Here is a 16,441-nt window from a genome sequence, read left to right as displayed (position 1 = left end):
AAACTAAACCATCAAGGAGAATGACAACTAATATCAGATCCACTTCTACGCCCATGTAGCCTTATTTTAGATTTCATTTGTTGATGCACAAAGTGCCACAAAACCCTCACTTTCTTTCCTGATTCTTTGCATTCTGCAATGTACAATGTCTAGTCACGTGACATGACCAGGGCATCAGAACGAGAGTTGGGATTGTTTCAGATGCCTTTGTTTCTTTGCCAAGATGGCCATAAGTACACTGTATATACATTCTGTATAAATAGAATTTTAAAAGCTATATGAATAGAAACATGCATATATTTTTCCAGTGTAATTGTTGCCTCTTTTCCTCTTCTGTTAGCCTATCAGAGGAACTACACCTGTCTGGGAGTTGTGACGAATAGAGGCGGATATGACTGTGGCTTTTTAGGTTTCCTTTTCTATGGATTTCTCTCTATCTTTGATCCAGACATGGTGAAAATGCTAACGCATGTTGTAGTGAATCTGAAATGCTAATGTATGTTGTAGTGAATCTGAAATGTCTGTAATCTTAACTAAATGGTTGGCTCTTTGTTCAAGTGTCCTGTGAGTGAGTTCATGCATAGAGGCCTCTTCATAGTGGTCACATTGGCACTATATTGTGCAGTACTGTGTCGTTGTGATAAGGTTGTGATAAGGTCAGCTCTCAAACACAGATCACAACGTTAAAAAGCCAATAGGGAAAGTGTAGTACTTGCTCTGAGTGATCTGTTGCAACTAGTAGGAGATTCTTTGGTAATATGATGAGGTAGCCTAGTGGGAGAGCCTGTGATAATATGATGAAGTAGCCTAGTGGGAGAGCCTGTGATAATTTGATGAGGTAGCCTAGTGGGAGAGCCAGTGATAATATGATGAGGTAGCCTAGTGGGAGACCCAGTGATAATATGATGAGGTAGCCTAGTGGGAGACCCTGTGATAATATGATGAGGTAACCTAGTGGGAGACCCAGTGATAATATGATGAGGTAACCTAGTGGGAGAGCCTGTGATAATATGATGAGGTAGCCTAGTAGGAGACCCTTTGATAATATGATGAGGTAGCCTAGTGGGAGACCCTGTGATAATATGATGAGGTAGCCTAGTGGGAGACCTTGTGATAATATGATGAGGTAGCCTAGTGGGAGACCCTGTGATAATATGATGAGGTAGCCTAGTGGGAGACCTTGTGATAATATGATGAGGTAGCCTAGTGGGAGACCCTGTGATAATATGATGAGGTAGCCTAGTGGGAGACCCTGTGATAATATGATGAGGTAGCCTAGTGGGAGAGCCTGTGATAATATGATGAGGTAACCTAGTGGGAGACCCAGTGATAATATGATGAGGTAGCCTAGTGGGAGACCCTGTGATAATATGATGAGGTAGCCTAGTGGGAGACCTTGTGATAATATGATGAGGTAGCCTATTGGGAGACCCTGTGATAATATGATGAGGTAGCCTAGTAGGAGACCCTGTGATAATATGATGAGGTAGCCTAGTGGGAGACCCAGTGATAATATGATGAGGTAGCCTAGTGGGAGACCCTGTGATAATATGATGAGGTAGCCTAGTGGGAGACCCTGTGATAATATGATGAGGTAACCTAGTGGGAGACCCAGTGATAATATGATGAGGTAGCCTAGTGGGAGAGCCTGTGATAATATGATGAGGTAGCCTAGTAGGAGACCCTGTGATAATATGATGAGGTAGCCTAGTGGGAGACCCTGTGATAATATGATGAGGTAGCCTAGTAGGAGACCCTGTGATAATATGATGAGGTAGCCTAGTAGGAGACCCTGTGATAATATGAAGAGGTAGCCTAGTGGGAGACCCAGTGATAATATGATGAGGTAGCCTAGTGGGAGACCCTGTGATAATATGATGAGGTAGCCTAGTGGGAGACCCTGTGATAATATGATGAGGTAGCCTAGTAGGAGACCCTGTGATAATATGATGAGGTAGCCTAGTGGGAGACCCTGTGATAATATGATGAGGTAGCCTAGTAGGAGACACTGTGATAATATGATGAGGTAGCCTAGTAGGAGACCTTGTGATAATATGATGAGGTAGCCTAGTAGGAGACCCTGTGATAATATGATGAGGTAGCCTAGTAGAAGACACTGTGATAATGGGTAGTGTAATTAGCTTTCAGCAAGTGTAATGAAACTCTCTTGTGTATTTTTTTTAAACCATTGAAAGTGCCAGCATTTGAGTATGGACTTCTAATAGCACACTGTGTTATGGCCACTAGCAATGTACTGGTACTCACCCCCAGCAGAGTGAGAAAAAGAGAAACAAATACCTGCATATTTACCCTGTTTGTGTTTGAATGTACAGTACCAGTCAAAAGTTTGGACACACCTACTCATTCAAGGGTTTTTCTTTATTTTTACTATTTTCTACATTGTAGAATAATAGTGAAGGCATCAACACTATGATATAACACATATGGAATCATGTAGTAACCAAAAAAGTGTTAAAAAATCTAAATATATTTTAGATTGCAGAATCTTCTAAGTAGACACCCTTTGCCTTGATGACAGCTTTGCACACTCTTAGCATTCTCTCAACCAGCTTCACGAGGAATGCTTTTCCAACAGTCTTCCAACACTTGTTGGCTGCTTTTCCTTCACTCTGCATTCCAACTCATCCCAAACCATCTCAATTGGTTTGAGGTCAGGTGACTGTAGAGGCCAGGTCTTCTGATGCAGCACTCCATCACTCTCCTTGGTCAAATAGCCCTTACACAGCATGGGTGTGTGTTTTGGGTCATTGTCCTTTTGAAAAATATATTATAGTCCCACTAAGTGCAAACCTAATGGGATGGCGTATCGCTGCAGAATGCTGTGGTAGCCATGCTGGTTAAGTGTGCCTTGAATTCTAAATAAATCACAGACAGTGTCACCAGCAAAGCACACCCACACCATCATACCATCCACATCCTCCTCCATGCTTCACGGTGGGAATCACACATGCAGAGATCATCCGTTCACATACTCTGCATCTCACAAAGACACGGCAGTTGGAACCAAAAATCTAAAATTTGGACTCATCAGACCAAAGGACAGATTTCCACCAGGTGTGTCCATTGCTCGTATTTCTTGGTCCAAGCAATTCTCTTCTTATTGGTGTCCTTTAGTAGTGGTTTCTTTGCACCAATTCGACCATGAAGGCCTGATTCAAGCAGTCTCCTCTGAACAGTAGATGTTGAGATGTGTCTGTTACTTGAACTCTGTGAAGCATTTATTTGGGTTGCAATCTGAGGTGCAGTTAACTCTAATGAACTTATCCTCTGCAGCAGAGGTAACTCTGGGTCTTCCTTTCCTATGGCGGTCCTCATGAGAGCCAGTTTCATCATAGCGCTTGATGGTTTTTGCGACTGCACTTAAAGAAACTTTCAAAGTTTTTGAAATGTTCCGTATTGACTGACCTTCATGTCTTAAAGTAATGATGGACTGTCATTTCTCTTTGCTTATTTGAGCTATTCTTGCCATAATATGGACTTGGTCTTTTACCAAATAGGGCTATCTTCTGTATACCACCCCTACCATGTCACAACACAACTGATTGACTCAAACGCATTAAGAAAGCAATAAATTCCACAAATTAACTTTTTACAAGGCACACCTGTTAATTAAAATGCATTCCAGGTGACTACCTCATGAAGCTGGTTGAGAGAATGCCAAGAGTGTGCAAAGTTGTCATCAAGGCAAAGGGTGGCTACTTTGAATAATCTAAAATATTTAAATATATTTTGATTTGTTGAACACTTTTTTTGGTTACTACATGATTCCATATGTGTTATATCAAAGTGTTGATGTATTCACTATTATTCTACAATGTACAAATTAGAAAAAATAAGAGAATAACCCTTGAATGAGTAGGTGCGTCCAAACTTTTGACTGGTACTGTAAATCTAAACACTGTTTGAGATGTATAATTCCCTTTGCATCAGTGTCCGGGGTGTTTGATTCAATTAATGCTATCGCATTTTTATACATGGCAGTAATACTTTTCAGACCAAAATCTTTTGACCATCCCCTCTATTGTTTTTATAGAGGGGATGCAGAGTTTGGCTCGCAGGTTACTGGAAAGAACTGACTAAATCTACAAAATAAATACGATACTAGGACATTAGCCAAAGCTTGCGGCGATAGCAGGGATTGGATCAAAGCCCTCCAAGTGAAAAGAGAGGAACGTGTGGGAGTGGAGATTGATTTGCAGCGCTAGAGGTCTCCCTCTTGGTTTGAGAGAGAGAGAGAGAGGCGTTTGTTACATAAATATGTGTCCATCACTCAGAATGTCAAAACCTTTAAAGGCTTCTCCCCTTTTGTCTTGTGTAACCTTTCCTCAGGAAGGAGTTCTTGATACATTTGATTTAAGAAAGTAGCTTATTCTTCCACCTCCCTTTAATGCACATGCATACTACACTACAAGAGTATACAGAGTAGGATTATTCTCATATCTTATTCGATATGGTATGACCCCTTTTAAACTGCTTGACCTGCACTGAGATGTAAGATTAAATGGCTAAATGACAGTTCAACACATTTATAAAGCTAGGTACAAAACTTCATGTAATCAAGTGTTAACAACAACAGCTTGTTCATTTGATAATGAGTGATGAACATATTCTTCATATATAAGGAGTTTACGTCCTCTGTATTTGTAATGTTTTAGTATTTTTCTAAATGGCCGATTGTGATGGGATTAGAAGCACTGAAAATGTGGACTGTGTCAAATTGGCACAGAGTAGAGTGTGTGACTGGTTTTGGTTAAATACAGGGTCATGTTACGCCAGCCAATGTAACACTGTGTTGACAGTTTTTATTTATAAACACTACATTTGACTACATGGATGATAATGTTCATGTCTATGTATGAGACAGGATGGAGGAGCATGGTGACATATTGTTTTTGTTTTGCCATGACATGTAAAACGATCCATTTCAGTTGATAGTTGTGAATGGATGTGGTCTCATGCAAGGGTTGTAAAAGTAAAAGCTATAAATCTCTGTTTGCTCTGATCAAAAGTGATCACACACCTGTGAATCCCCCTGAATAATATAGAATAGAAAACCAATTATCTAATATCTCAGTCTGTGGTAGGCCAGGGTATACAAAGATCCTTAATGTCCTCTCTTTAATGACCTTTGCCCTTCCTTCACCAGTTAAAATGAGGACAGACAAAGTAGAGTACCCTGTAAACATGAGGAAAGATAGCCCAAAGCTCCCTATTCTGAGATTGGTACTGTACACATCTGGAGGCCCCTGAGAATGGTCCCCTGATTCTGTTATGTCCAGCAAAGGGAGGTAGCCAATCATTAGGTGCCTATACTTCAAACATTATCATCCAATTTAAAAAACACAAAACATAACAAATCAAAGTAGATCACATTACATACCACACTAACATTCCCAGGAGAAAGTCATATCTGGTAGAATGGTAAAAGGTGTCATTTAGCTAATAAAAACCAAACCAAACTCCCTCTGTAGGTACTGTAGCTTAAAGCTGTGTGCTTTTTATCATGTGTGCCTTTCTCGCTCCACTCATTGCAGGCAAAGGTATGTTTACATTTGAAGAAGCCGGCTCAAATCCTGCTCAGGAGGTTGGCAGGGGTGAAGACAAAATTTTCAGGGGGGTCAGGAAGGATTGGGGGGGATATTTAAAAAAAGGAAAAAAATGATTAAATGTGTCTTTGACAGGCAGGAGAAGATACTATTGCTGTTGCTGTGGTGACACATTCATGTTGTTACAGAGACACAAAACATCAATATGATATAATGGTAAAGAAACTGTGATCTAATTACGATGATTCAGGTACCCAACTGCATGGACAGTTTCTGTGAAGGAAATATCCAAATGAGCATAACCTTTATTATAGATAATGCATTAGTGTGTAGGGCATTATTTTGAGAAAAAAATGTGGAAGTCTCTGTACATATTTGTATTAAGGAACAATGTTATTGTTGTTGTATTAAAGAAAATTTGAAAAAAAAAGTTTGTGACTAAATGCACAGCCAAGGGTTGTCCTGCTAGCCCATTTTTACAGAGATGAGCTATTTTTACTGGTGATTTTCTAGGCATTGATATTATTAATACCCTTATGAAAATTAAAAACTTCCGAAATTACAAGCACTTCCACAATGATAGATAGTAAAGATTTTTGTTACTTTTGTAGAGGTGGTTGTTCTTTTGCTACCATTTTGTAAAGCAGGACAGGCCTTGGCTGTATGGCCTCTGGGTCTCCTGTTTTCTTTTGGAAGTTAACTCTGTAGTTGGGCTGAAATTGTGACTCTGTGTTTGTGTACTTGTGTACATGTTCCCATGTTCCTGTGTCAGTATTATAAACAAGATAAGTGATGTCAGTTATTGTGGGGGTATCAACCATGTTATCTATGAAAAATATTAATAAAGAATTATAGACAAGTGCATCGGTCGCTTGCGTTAATTGGTGTGTGTGTGTGTGTGTGAGAGAGAGAGAGAGAGCGTACGTGTGTGTGTGTGTGTGTGTGTGTGTGTGTGTGTGTGTGTGTGTGTGTGTGTGTGTGTGTGTGTGTGTGTGTGTGTGTGTGTGTGTGTGTGTGTGTGTGTGTGTGTGTGTGTGTAGATGCCATACACTGTAGGCTATGGGTTTCCAGAGAATAAAAGAAAAGAAAAACCGTCTCTCTTGTTTTTGTCGTTTGCCAAAATGGAGGACAGTGTTTGATGACAGGCTGCACGGACATGGCTGAGCACTGCCATCTGCTGGGCTACATGGAATCTCAAATAGTGTGCCACAGTCACATGACATGTTTGAGTCAGATATTTGCCAGGTCGTTATTGTAAATAAGAATTCGTTCTTAATTGACCTGTCTAGTGAAATAAAAGTAAAATACATTTTAGTCAGTGAAATCTCCTCAGACTCCAGTAGCCTATTTTCTATAACATGAACAAGCATGAACTACTATAACCTTTTAAAAGGCAAGTTGCTGTCTGTGTATACATATAAATAGAAATTACTATATGCTATTTATCTTAGGCTACTATAATAGAACAGACAGCATAGATTATTCAGCTCTGATAAAATATGATTTGCTTCATTTAGCTTCATGTCCACATCCTAGTTCAACCATAACCCTAACCTTAACCCTAGCTTCATGTCCACATCCTAGTTCAACCATAACCCTAACCTTAACCCTAGCTTCATGTCCACATCCTAGTTCAACCCTAACCTTAACCCTAACCCTTGCTTCATGTCCACATCCTGGTTCAACCCTAACCTTAACCTTAACCCTAGCTTCATGTCCACATCCTGGTTCAACCCTAACCTTAACCCTAACCCTAGCTTCATGTCCACATCCTGGTTCAACCCTAACCTTAACCCTAACCCTAGCTTCATGTCCACATCCTGGTTCAACACTAACCCTAGGCCTAACCCTAGCTTCATGTCCACATTCCAGCTCAAACCTAATCCTAAAGATACATTTAAATATAAAGCTCGCATTCAACTGATTGATGTGCTATATTAATCAGGAGTGATGAAATATGAGCAATCATAGTTGTTGTTGTTAACACTTGGATTCCATAAAAAAATCAGCGTTTTTCTATTATATTCTGTAAACATCTAGCAGCCTGCACCACATTTACAGTTGGGCTTGTTCAATTACTAAATTGTATGTTTAGGCCCATTATTTACTTTATTGTATCAATCAATAGCCAATCAAAATGTTAATTAGATCTACATTGCTTTTGCTTACGTATGACGTAAGCGCGTCGACTGGTTGAACGTTTACATTTAAAATCAAATGGTATTTGTCACCTGCGCCGAATACAGCAGGTCAAGACCTAACAGTGCAATGCTTGCTTACATCCCCTTAAACCAACAATGCAGTTTTAAGAAAATAGTTAAGAAAAATATTTACCTAATAAACTTAAGTAAAAAAGTAACACAATAAAATAACGAGGCTATATACAGGGGGTACAGTGACAATGCTTGGGTACAGGTTAGTTGAGGTCATTTGTACGTTGGTAGAGGTAAAGTGACTGCATAGATAATAAACAGCGAGTAGCAGCAGTGTACAAAAATCAAAAATATATATTTTTTAAACTGAAAAGGGGGGGGGGGTTAGGGTTAGTATGCAATGCAAATAGTCCGGGTAGCCATTTGATAAATTGTTCAGCAGTTTTATGGCTAGGGGTAGAAGCTGTAACGTTTGGGGGTAACGTTAGAAGCTGTAACGTTAGCGCCTAGCTAGCACTAGCAGTGAACTGTCTGAGCGCTACCGAACAAAAGCTTTAAAACAAGCTGATTTGTAGCGGCAATCGGTATTTTAACACGGAAAAATTGATTATCAAGTTCTAGGTAATTATATCTTCCAATTAACGTTATGTTGGCGTGTGTCTGTCGACCTTGCCTAACGTTAGTCCCGAATCTTTGTTCTGCCTGCGTGCGTGGAAGACTCAGATTACGATTGTCTTTTTTTTCTCCAGATTTCCAATGTGTCAACCACTTAAAAACAATTTAGATACTAACTAAACCACTTAATTGACATGATCTGACACGTTTGCATATTTGTTGTGGATATTTTGGACTCAATTGGGTTAGCTTGCGCAAAAATAGTAACCGCAACGTGTCTCGCGAAGGTCATCGAATGCACGATGCATATGGGGTAACGTTATTGTAATTTTGACATTTCTTGCTAAATGATATGCTGTTTTTAGCATGGTGTGGTTGTTTTTAAGGTTTGTGTTAGAAAACGCAGCGTTCTTTTACAGGAAATAGTGTACTTTTCTCCTAACACAAGGCAAAGGTCCAAGTCCCACAGCGCCATCTTATGGTCGTGTATTTGTAATCTCTGTTGAAAAATAAATTCATAATGTTATTCAGAAATATTCATTACCATCGAGGATTTTCTCAAATCATTTATTGTGCTTAAATTAGTCATTTGGCAATCAAACACAATGGCTGTTTGGGCATCAAAGGAACCAAGCATCATTAAAGTGGCCAGGCTCCTTTGTTCTCTATTGCTTTATGACACAGCAGGCCCACTCAACATTTGGCTGGTCATCTCCCCATTGGCATTGTTCGCAGGGGCCACAGGTACAGCACTCACACCTAATGTGCTGAGGAAGTCTTTTCATGAAGCACTTTCAGTATAAGTCATTGGAAGGCAAAAATGGGATTGTTTATTCTGAAATGTACAAAATATGAAGTGGAGGATGATGTTTTGTTAAAGTGGTTGCAATGCAACAAACTCTTTCAATTCAATTGCACACAACCTGTTTCTGTTCTTCAGATAAAGGCTCAGAAGCTCCCCTTCTCTCTTGCCAGTCAAGATGGGAGGAGCTGTGAGCGCTGGCGAGGATAATGACGAGTTGATTGACAACTTGAAGGAGGCACACTACATCCATTCGGACCTGGTGGAGCGGGCCTTCAGGGCCATCGACCGGGCCGACTACTACCTGGAGGAGTACCGTGACAGCGCCTACAAGGACCTGGCCTGGAGGCACGGCAACATCCACCTATCAGCCCCCTGTATCTACTCTGAGGTGATGGAGGCCCTGGACCTTCACCCTGGCCTGTCCTTCCTCAACCTGGGCAGTGGGACTGGGTACCTCAGCACTATGGTGGGACTCATACTGGGTGAGTTGCTGTAACTGGTTTAGCCAGCAGCATACCACCCTGCATCCCACTGCTGGCTTGGTTCTGAAGCTAAGCAGGGTTGGCCCTGGTCGGTCCATAGATGGGAGACCAGATGCTGCTGGAAGTAGTGTTAGAGGGCCAGTAGGAGGAACTCTTTCCTCGGGTCTAAAAAAAAATATCCCAATGCCCTAGGGCAATGATTGGGGACACTGCCCTGTGTAGGGTGCCGTCTTTCTGATGGGACGTTAAACGTGTGTCCTGACTCTCTGGTCACTAAAGATCCCATGGCACTCATCGTAAGCGTAGGGGTGTTAACCCCGGTGTCCTGGCTAAATTCCCAAGCTGTCCCTCATACTGTCACCTAATCATCCCCAGCTTACAATTGTCTCATTCATCCCCCCTCCTCTCCCCTGTAACTATTCCCCAGGTTGTTGCTGTAAAATGAGAATGTGTTCTCAGTCAACTTACCTTGTAAAATAAACACTGGGCCTGGGTGAGTTACTGTAGCCAACAGTACAACCACTCTGGGCCTGGGTGAGTTACTGTAGCCAACAGTACAACCACTCTGGGCCTGGGTGAGTTACTGTAGCCAACAGTACAACCACTCTGGGCCTGGGTGAGTTACTGTAGCCAACAGTACAACCACTCTGGGCCTTGTTGGAGTTGGAAGATCAGGGAGATCAGCAGGCCAACTGATTGGAAAAGTTGATTGAAATGCATTGTGGATGTTTGTTCTTTTTCTGTTGTAATCCTGGTTCCAGGTCCATTTGGTGTGAACCATGGGGTGGAGTTATATGCTGATGTGATTGAGTATGCCTACCAGAAGCTAGACTACTTCATCAAAACCAGCGAAAGCTTTGACAAGTGAGACTCTTTACCTCTGATTGCCTTTCCAGTCTACAGCAGCCTTGAAGTGTTCTCTCTGTCAGTAGACATCGTGGCTAGTTGAATATCAGGTGGGAGTGTGTAGCCTGGAAAATAGATTGTTTTTCTCTTTTTGTTTATACTGTATTTGTGTTTTTTAGGTTTGAGTTCTGCGAACCTTCCTTTGTGGCGGGGAACTGCCTGGAGATCCCCTCTGAGAGCAGGCAGTATGACAGGGTGTACTGTGGGGCGGGGGTGCAGAGAGACCATGAAGAATTCATGAAGAACCTGCTGAAAGTGGGGGGTATTCTGGTAGTGCCCTTGGAGGAGAAGGTTTGTATACTCACACTAACTAGGTTTCCATCCAACCTTTTTATGCGATTAAAGTACTTCAGTCGGATAGAAAATGTCATGACAGGCCAAATTTGTCAGTGAACTCAGCAAATGTCGACAAAATAAAATACGCTACAGAAGGTGTGATCTTTTTGTCTGTAAAATGTATTATGCGATAAATGGCGGTGAAAGTGCCTTTATGCGCAAATATTGATATAATAACCATCAAATTGAAGTAAACTTGGAGTCACACAATGATATGTTGTGTGGTCTTCCCACTACGACTCAGGAAAGCATGCAGTTTATGAGGCTACAGATGAAATAAGTTAGGAACTTCACAGGGTGGTGAAAGTGCATGGTGATGAGCTTAAAGAAAATGCGATGGAAACCCATTGTATTTTTTTTTATTTGTGGGAATTGAACAGCAAAAGTTATTTTTATGTGCACTACGTCATCACGCACAGCATTTTATCCGTCAGTTTGATGGAAACACCCCTATGATGAGAAAATGTGCATATTTTAGAATATAATGCATGAAAATCTGTAGCCAATAGGATGAAGACCTAGCTACTGAAATACATACATGTAATTATGTCCCATACACAAAAGGGATGTACTCTAATGCAGGGGTTCCCAAACTCGGTCCCGCCCCCCCGGGGGAATGTTTTGGTTTTTGCTCTAGCACTACACAGCTGATTCAAATAACCATCTCATCATCAAGCTTTGATCATTTGACTCATGTGTAGTGTTTGGGCAAAAACCAAAACGTGCACCTGGGGGTGTGGGTGACAAGACTGTGTTTGGGGAAACCCCTGCCCTAATGTACCCTCTTCTTATACTCTTCTTAGCTGACCAAGATCAGGCGTACAGGCCAGAGCAGCTGGGAGACCAAAAAGATCATTGCTGTGTCCTTCGCTCCACTGACACTGCCCCAACAAAACACCAACGGTGAACCCAAGACCGTCCCACTACGTGAGTACCTTGTCACTTTGGGATGTTATAACATGGAAGTCAGAAGAGATGAGTGAAACACTATAGAAAAAAAACAGCCGTTTTGATCACTATCCAAAGCATACTAACGTTCTCTTCATTCTCTCTCCTTTCTGATCTGTGGTGACCCACGGAGCAGCCATGTTTGAGGTGCGGACGCTGCAGGAGCTGGCTCGTATAGCCATCCGCCACACCCTGAGAGTGACCACGGACAACGGGGAGGGTCAGCCACGGGGTCAGGGCTCTTTTGGAGGAGGCAGGGGCCTGGGGGTCAGTGGGCTCCACAAGTACGGGCCACGCTTTAAACGCCGGCGTGTTCACCGCCGCCACTGCACCTCTGTAGTACTGGCACACAAGCGTGTGGTGAGCAATGCTGACCCCACCCCTGCTCCCCTGGACAACAACAACAATAACCACGGGGGGCAGGAGGATGGGCAGCGAAGGGTAGCCCGGGAGGAGGAGGAGGAAGCAGAAAAGGAGACAGGGGAGCTACTCCCAGCAGAGCCACCTGTAAACATCCTGAGAGAGAGGATTCTCGTTTTGCCCCTCCCGGAGCCTCTGAAGAAGTACCTGCTGTACTGCCGGGAGAAATGACTTCTCCACAGATACAGCACCCAGCAGAAACCAACAACACCTGACTGGGTCTCTGTTACTGACTGGGTCTCTGTTACTGACTGGGTCTCTCTTACTGACTGTGTCTCTGTTACTGACTGGGTCTCTCTTACTGACTGTGTCTCTGTTACTGACTGGGTGTCTGTTACTGACTGGGTCTCTGTTACTGACTGGGTCTCTGTTACTGACTGGGTCTCTGTTACTGACTGGGTCTCTGTTACTGACTGGGTCTCTCTTACTGACTGTGTCTCTGTTACTGACTGGGTCTCTGTTACTGACTGGGTCTCTGTTACTGACTGGGTCTCTGTTACTGACTGTGTCTCTGTTACTGACCCCTGACTGTGTCTCTGTTACTGACTGTGTCTCTGTTACTGACTGGGTCTCTGTTACTGACTGGGTCTCTGTTACTGACTGGGTCTCTGTTACTGACTGGGTCTCTGTTACTGACTGGGTCTCTGTTACTGACTGGGTCTCTGTTACTGACTGGGTCTCTGTTACTGATCCCTGACTGTGTCTCTGTTACTGACTGTGTCTCTGTTACTGACTGGGTCTCTGTTACTGACTGGGTCTCTGTTACTGACTGGGTCTCTGTTACTGACTGGGTCTCTGTTACTGACCCCTGACTGTGTCTCTGTTACTGACTGGATCTCTGTTTCTAATCTGGAATGTAATTATGGCTCTACAGTATTTGGCGTTTATTTTCGCTATAGGTCCATTTTCATCTACATGCTTTTGTATGGATAGGGAATGTTGGTTCATTCAAGAGATTATAATTTTTGATTTTATGGATTGATTTTTTCAGTAACAGAAACACAGTCAGTAACAGAAACACAGTCAGTAACAGCGACACAGTCAGTAACAGAGACCCAGACTCACTGTTTCTTACTCTTTTCCTGTCACTGTAAGAAGGAGACATATTTGACCCGTATGGGAAGGGTTTCACCTTGGGGATAGAAAGGCGTCTCTAGGCTCTCTGGTACTCAGTAACTTAGCTTTCTCAATGGTGCAGATGTTTTAGACAGCCAAACAGATCAATTATGTTAATGGATTTTTGTTTCAGTAGTTGCGAATTGAGGATCTTTGTGATTTAACTTTTTCACTCAACCCAACAGAAGTTGTTTCCCCCTTAAGCTGTGTGTGAGAATGGAATACATTATATATTCTGTGCTGAGTGAGCCCTAGACCTATGGTGGTGTCTGTTATCTGGTTGGAAGACATGGCTCTACCTATTGGACATCACCTGCAGCCACATGTCCCAGAGCACGTTGGTCCAGATCTTCTGTACTACGAGAGACTGGAAGAACCATCTGAGATTGCTATCGAGCCTTGTGCTTCATAAATGGAGAGACTGGGGGAGAAGATGGGATAGTGTCAGAGTGGAGGAGAAAGTTTGTCATTTAAGTAGTTTCCAGAAGCCAGAGAGATGTTTGACCTCTGATGAGAAGTGGTGTAGAGGTGTCTGTTGATGAGAGGTGGTAGAGGTGTCTGTTGATGAGAGGTGGTAGAGGTGTCTGTTGATGAGAGGTGGTAGAGGTGTCTGTTGATGAGAGGTGGTAGAGGTGTCTGTTGATGAGGTGGTATGGAGCTGATAGAGGTGTCTGTTGATGAGGTGGTGTAGAGGTGGTAGAGGTGTCTGTTGATGAGGTGGTGTAGAGGTGGTAGAGGTGTCTGTTGATGAGGTGGTGTAGAGGTGGTAGAGGTGTCTGTTGATGAGGTGGTGTAGAGGTGGTAGAGGTGTCTGTTGATGAGGTGGTGTAGAGGTGGTAGAGGTGTCTGTTGATGAGGTGGTGTAGAGGTGGTAGAGGTGTCTGTTGATGAGGTGGTGTAGAGGTGGTAGAGGTGTCTGTTGATGAGAGGTGGTAGAGGTGTCTGTTGATGAGAGGTGGTAGAGGTGTCTGTTGATGAGAGGTGGTAGAGGTGTCTGTTGATGAGGTGGTATGGAGCTGATAGAGGTGTCTGTTGATGAGGTGGTGTAGAGGTGTCTGTTGATGAGGTGGTGTAGAGGTGGTAGAGGTGTCTGTTGATGAGGTGGTGTAGAGGTGGTAGAGGTGTCTGTTGATGAGGTGGTGTAGAGGTGGTAGAGGTGTCTGTTGATGAGAGGTGGTAGAGGTGTCTGTTGATGAGGTGGTGTAGAGGTGGTGTAGAGGTGTCTGTTGATGAGAGGTGGTAGAGGTGTCTGTTGATGAGAGGTGGTAGAGGTGTCTGTTGATGAGGTGGTAGAGGTGTCTGTTGATGAGGTGGTAGAGGTGTCTGTTGATGAGGTGGTAGAGGTGTCTGTTGATGAGGTGGTAGAGGTGTCTGTTGACATGCCTGTGGTTTAGAGACACTTAAAGTGATATTATTGTTTGACTCTATTTTGTTAGCAGACTGGCAGTGGATATTAGGTGTTGTTTTGAGTTAACTTTCTTGAGAATAAATGCAGGAGACTCTATGATGCCATGATCATGTCCAGCAGATGTTTCAGTTTGAACATGACAATCAGACTAGGGATGATCATGCTTCTTCCATTGTTATGATGGATTCTGCTCAAATCCTCTTATTTTTGTAAATGTATTTACTTTTCCCTCTAAAATGGTTCAGTGCCATTTTTAATTCAGTCAGTTCTGGAAAATAATTGAAATTTGATTCATAGGTAGAGAAAAACTGGGATTTATTTTTTCATTAGTTGAATTTCATTACCTTCTAAATTAATTTAATTAAGAATAAATTAACTCCAACCCTGACGTGTACATTTATCCAAAGCTGGTCTTTTGGTTTACTCTGTAATCAATAGTGAAAGTTAGTTTACAGAGGATCATGTTTTTTTTCTACAAAAGTATGTGGACACCCCTTCAAATTTGTGGATTCAGCTATTTCAGCCACACCTGTTGCTGACAGATGTATAAAATCAAGCACACAGCCATGCAATCTCCATAGACAAACAGTCAGTAGAATGGCCTTACTGAAGTGCTGACTTTCGTGCCACCGTCATAGGATGCCACCTTTCCAACAAGTCAGTTTGTCAAATTTCTGTCCTGCTAGAACTGCCCCGGTCAACTGTAAGTGCTGTTATTGTGAAGTGGAAACGTCTAGGAGCAACAACGGCTCAGCCACGAAGTGGTAGGCCACACAAACTCACAGAACGGGACTGACGAGTGCTGAAGCGTGTAAAAGTTGTCTGTTCCCGGTTGTAACACTCACTACCAAGTTCCAAACTGCCTCTGGAAGCAACGTCAGCACAAGAACTGTTCGTCGGGAGCTTCATGAAATGGGTTTCCATGGCCGAGCAGCCGCACACAAGCCTAAGATAACCATGTGCAATGTCATGCGTCGGCTGGAGTGGTGTAAAGCTCACCGCCATTGGACTCTGGAGCAGTGGAAACGCGTTCTCTGGAGTGATGAATCATGCTTCACCATCTGGCAGTCCGATGGACAAATCTGGGTTTGGAACAATACCTGCCCGAATGTATAGTGGCAACTAAAGTTTGGTGGAGGTGGAATAATGGTCAGGGGCTGTTTTTATATGGTTCGGGCTAGGCAACTAAAGTTTGGTGGAGGTGGAATAATGGTCAGGGGCTGTTTTTATATGGTTCGGGCTAGGCCCCTTAGTTCTAGTGAAGGGAAATCTTAACGCTACAATGACATTCTAGACGATTCTGTGGCAACAGTTTGGGGAAGACCCTTTCCTGTTAGAGCATGACAATACCCCTGTGCACAAAGCAAGGTTAATACAGAAATGGTTTGTCGAGATCGGTGGGCAAGAGCTTGACTGGCCTGCACAGAGCCCTGACCTCAACCTCATCTAACACCTTGGGGATGAATTGGAACGCTGACTGCGAGCCAGGCCTAATCGCCCAATATCAGTGCCCAACCTCACTAATAATGCTTGTGGCTGAATGGAAGCAAGTCCCAACATCTAGTGGAAAGCCTTCGCAGAAGAGTGGAGGCTGTTATAGCAGCAAATGGGAGACCAACTCCATATTAACGACCATGATTTTGGAATGAGATGTTTGACGAGCAGGTGTCTACATACTTTTGGCC

The 16,441-nt window shown here is 42.9% G+C and overlaps 1 protein-coding gene across 33 annotated transcripts; it reads left to right on the top strand.

Annotated features, from left to right (window-relative positions):
- Nucleotides 1-8,129: 8,129 nt before the first annotated feature.
- On the top strand, nucleotides 8,130-15,150 carry LOC120061493 (protein-L-isoaspartate O-methyltransferase domain-containing protein 2-like). Of its 33 annotated transcripts, none has more exons than XM_039011368.1 (9): nucleotides 8,356-9,079; nucleotides 9,276-9,622; nucleotides 10,384-10,486; nucleotides 10,648-10,819; nucleotides 11,668-11,791; nucleotides 11,949-14,065; nucleotides 14,250-14,414; nucleotides 14,494-14,545; nucleotides 14,611-15,150. In XM_039011368.1, exons 2-6 carry the CDS (start codon nucleotides 9,316-9,318, stop codon nucleotides 12,401-12,403), a joined length of 1,161 nt encoding a protein of 386 aa, XP_038867296.1. In that variant the 5' UTR covers nucleotides 8,356-9,079; nucleotides 9,276-9,315; the 3' UTR covers nucleotides 12,404-14,065; nucleotides 14,250-14,414; nucleotides 14,494-14,545; nucleotides 14,611-15,150. The 33 variants fall into 33 exon arrangements, with proteins under 33 accessions (XP_038867270.1, XP_038867271.1, XP_038867272.1 ...); XM_039011366.1 differs by having other exon boundaries at nucleotides 14,585-15,150; XM_039011371.1 differs by having other exon boundaries at nucleotides 11,949-14,076; nucleotides 14,278-14,388.
- Nucleotides 15,151-16,441: the final 1,291 nt, after the last annotated feature.

Source organism: Salvelinus namaycush, chromosome 16 (genome assembly GCF_016432855.1).
Source record: "Salvelinus namaycush isolate Seneca chromosome 16, SaNama_1.0, whole genome shotgun sequence".
Classification (NCBI taxonomy): Eukaryota; Metazoa; Chordata; class Actinopteri; order Salmoniformes; family Salmonidae; genus Salvelinus; species Salvelinus namaycush.
This window is presented reverse-complemented; position numbering and strand designations above follow the sequence as displayed.

What these genes read in the sequence shown, in the direction of transcription:
- LOC120061493 (XM_039011344.1), top strand. Translation starts at nt 9,316, where the DNA reads ATGGGAGGAGCTGTGAGCGCTGGCGAGGATAATGACGAGTTGATTGAC. An exon ending in TATGGTGGGACTCATACTGG is followed by an intron (nt 9,623 to 10,383) that starts GTGAGTTGCTGT and finishes TCCTGGTTCCAG; the next exon opens with GTCCATTTGGTGTGAACCAT. An exon ending in TAGTGCCCTTGGAGGAGAAG is followed by an intron (nt 10,820 to 11,667) that starts GTTTGTATACTC and finishes TACTCTTCTTAG; the next exon opens with CTGACCAAGATCAGGCGTAC.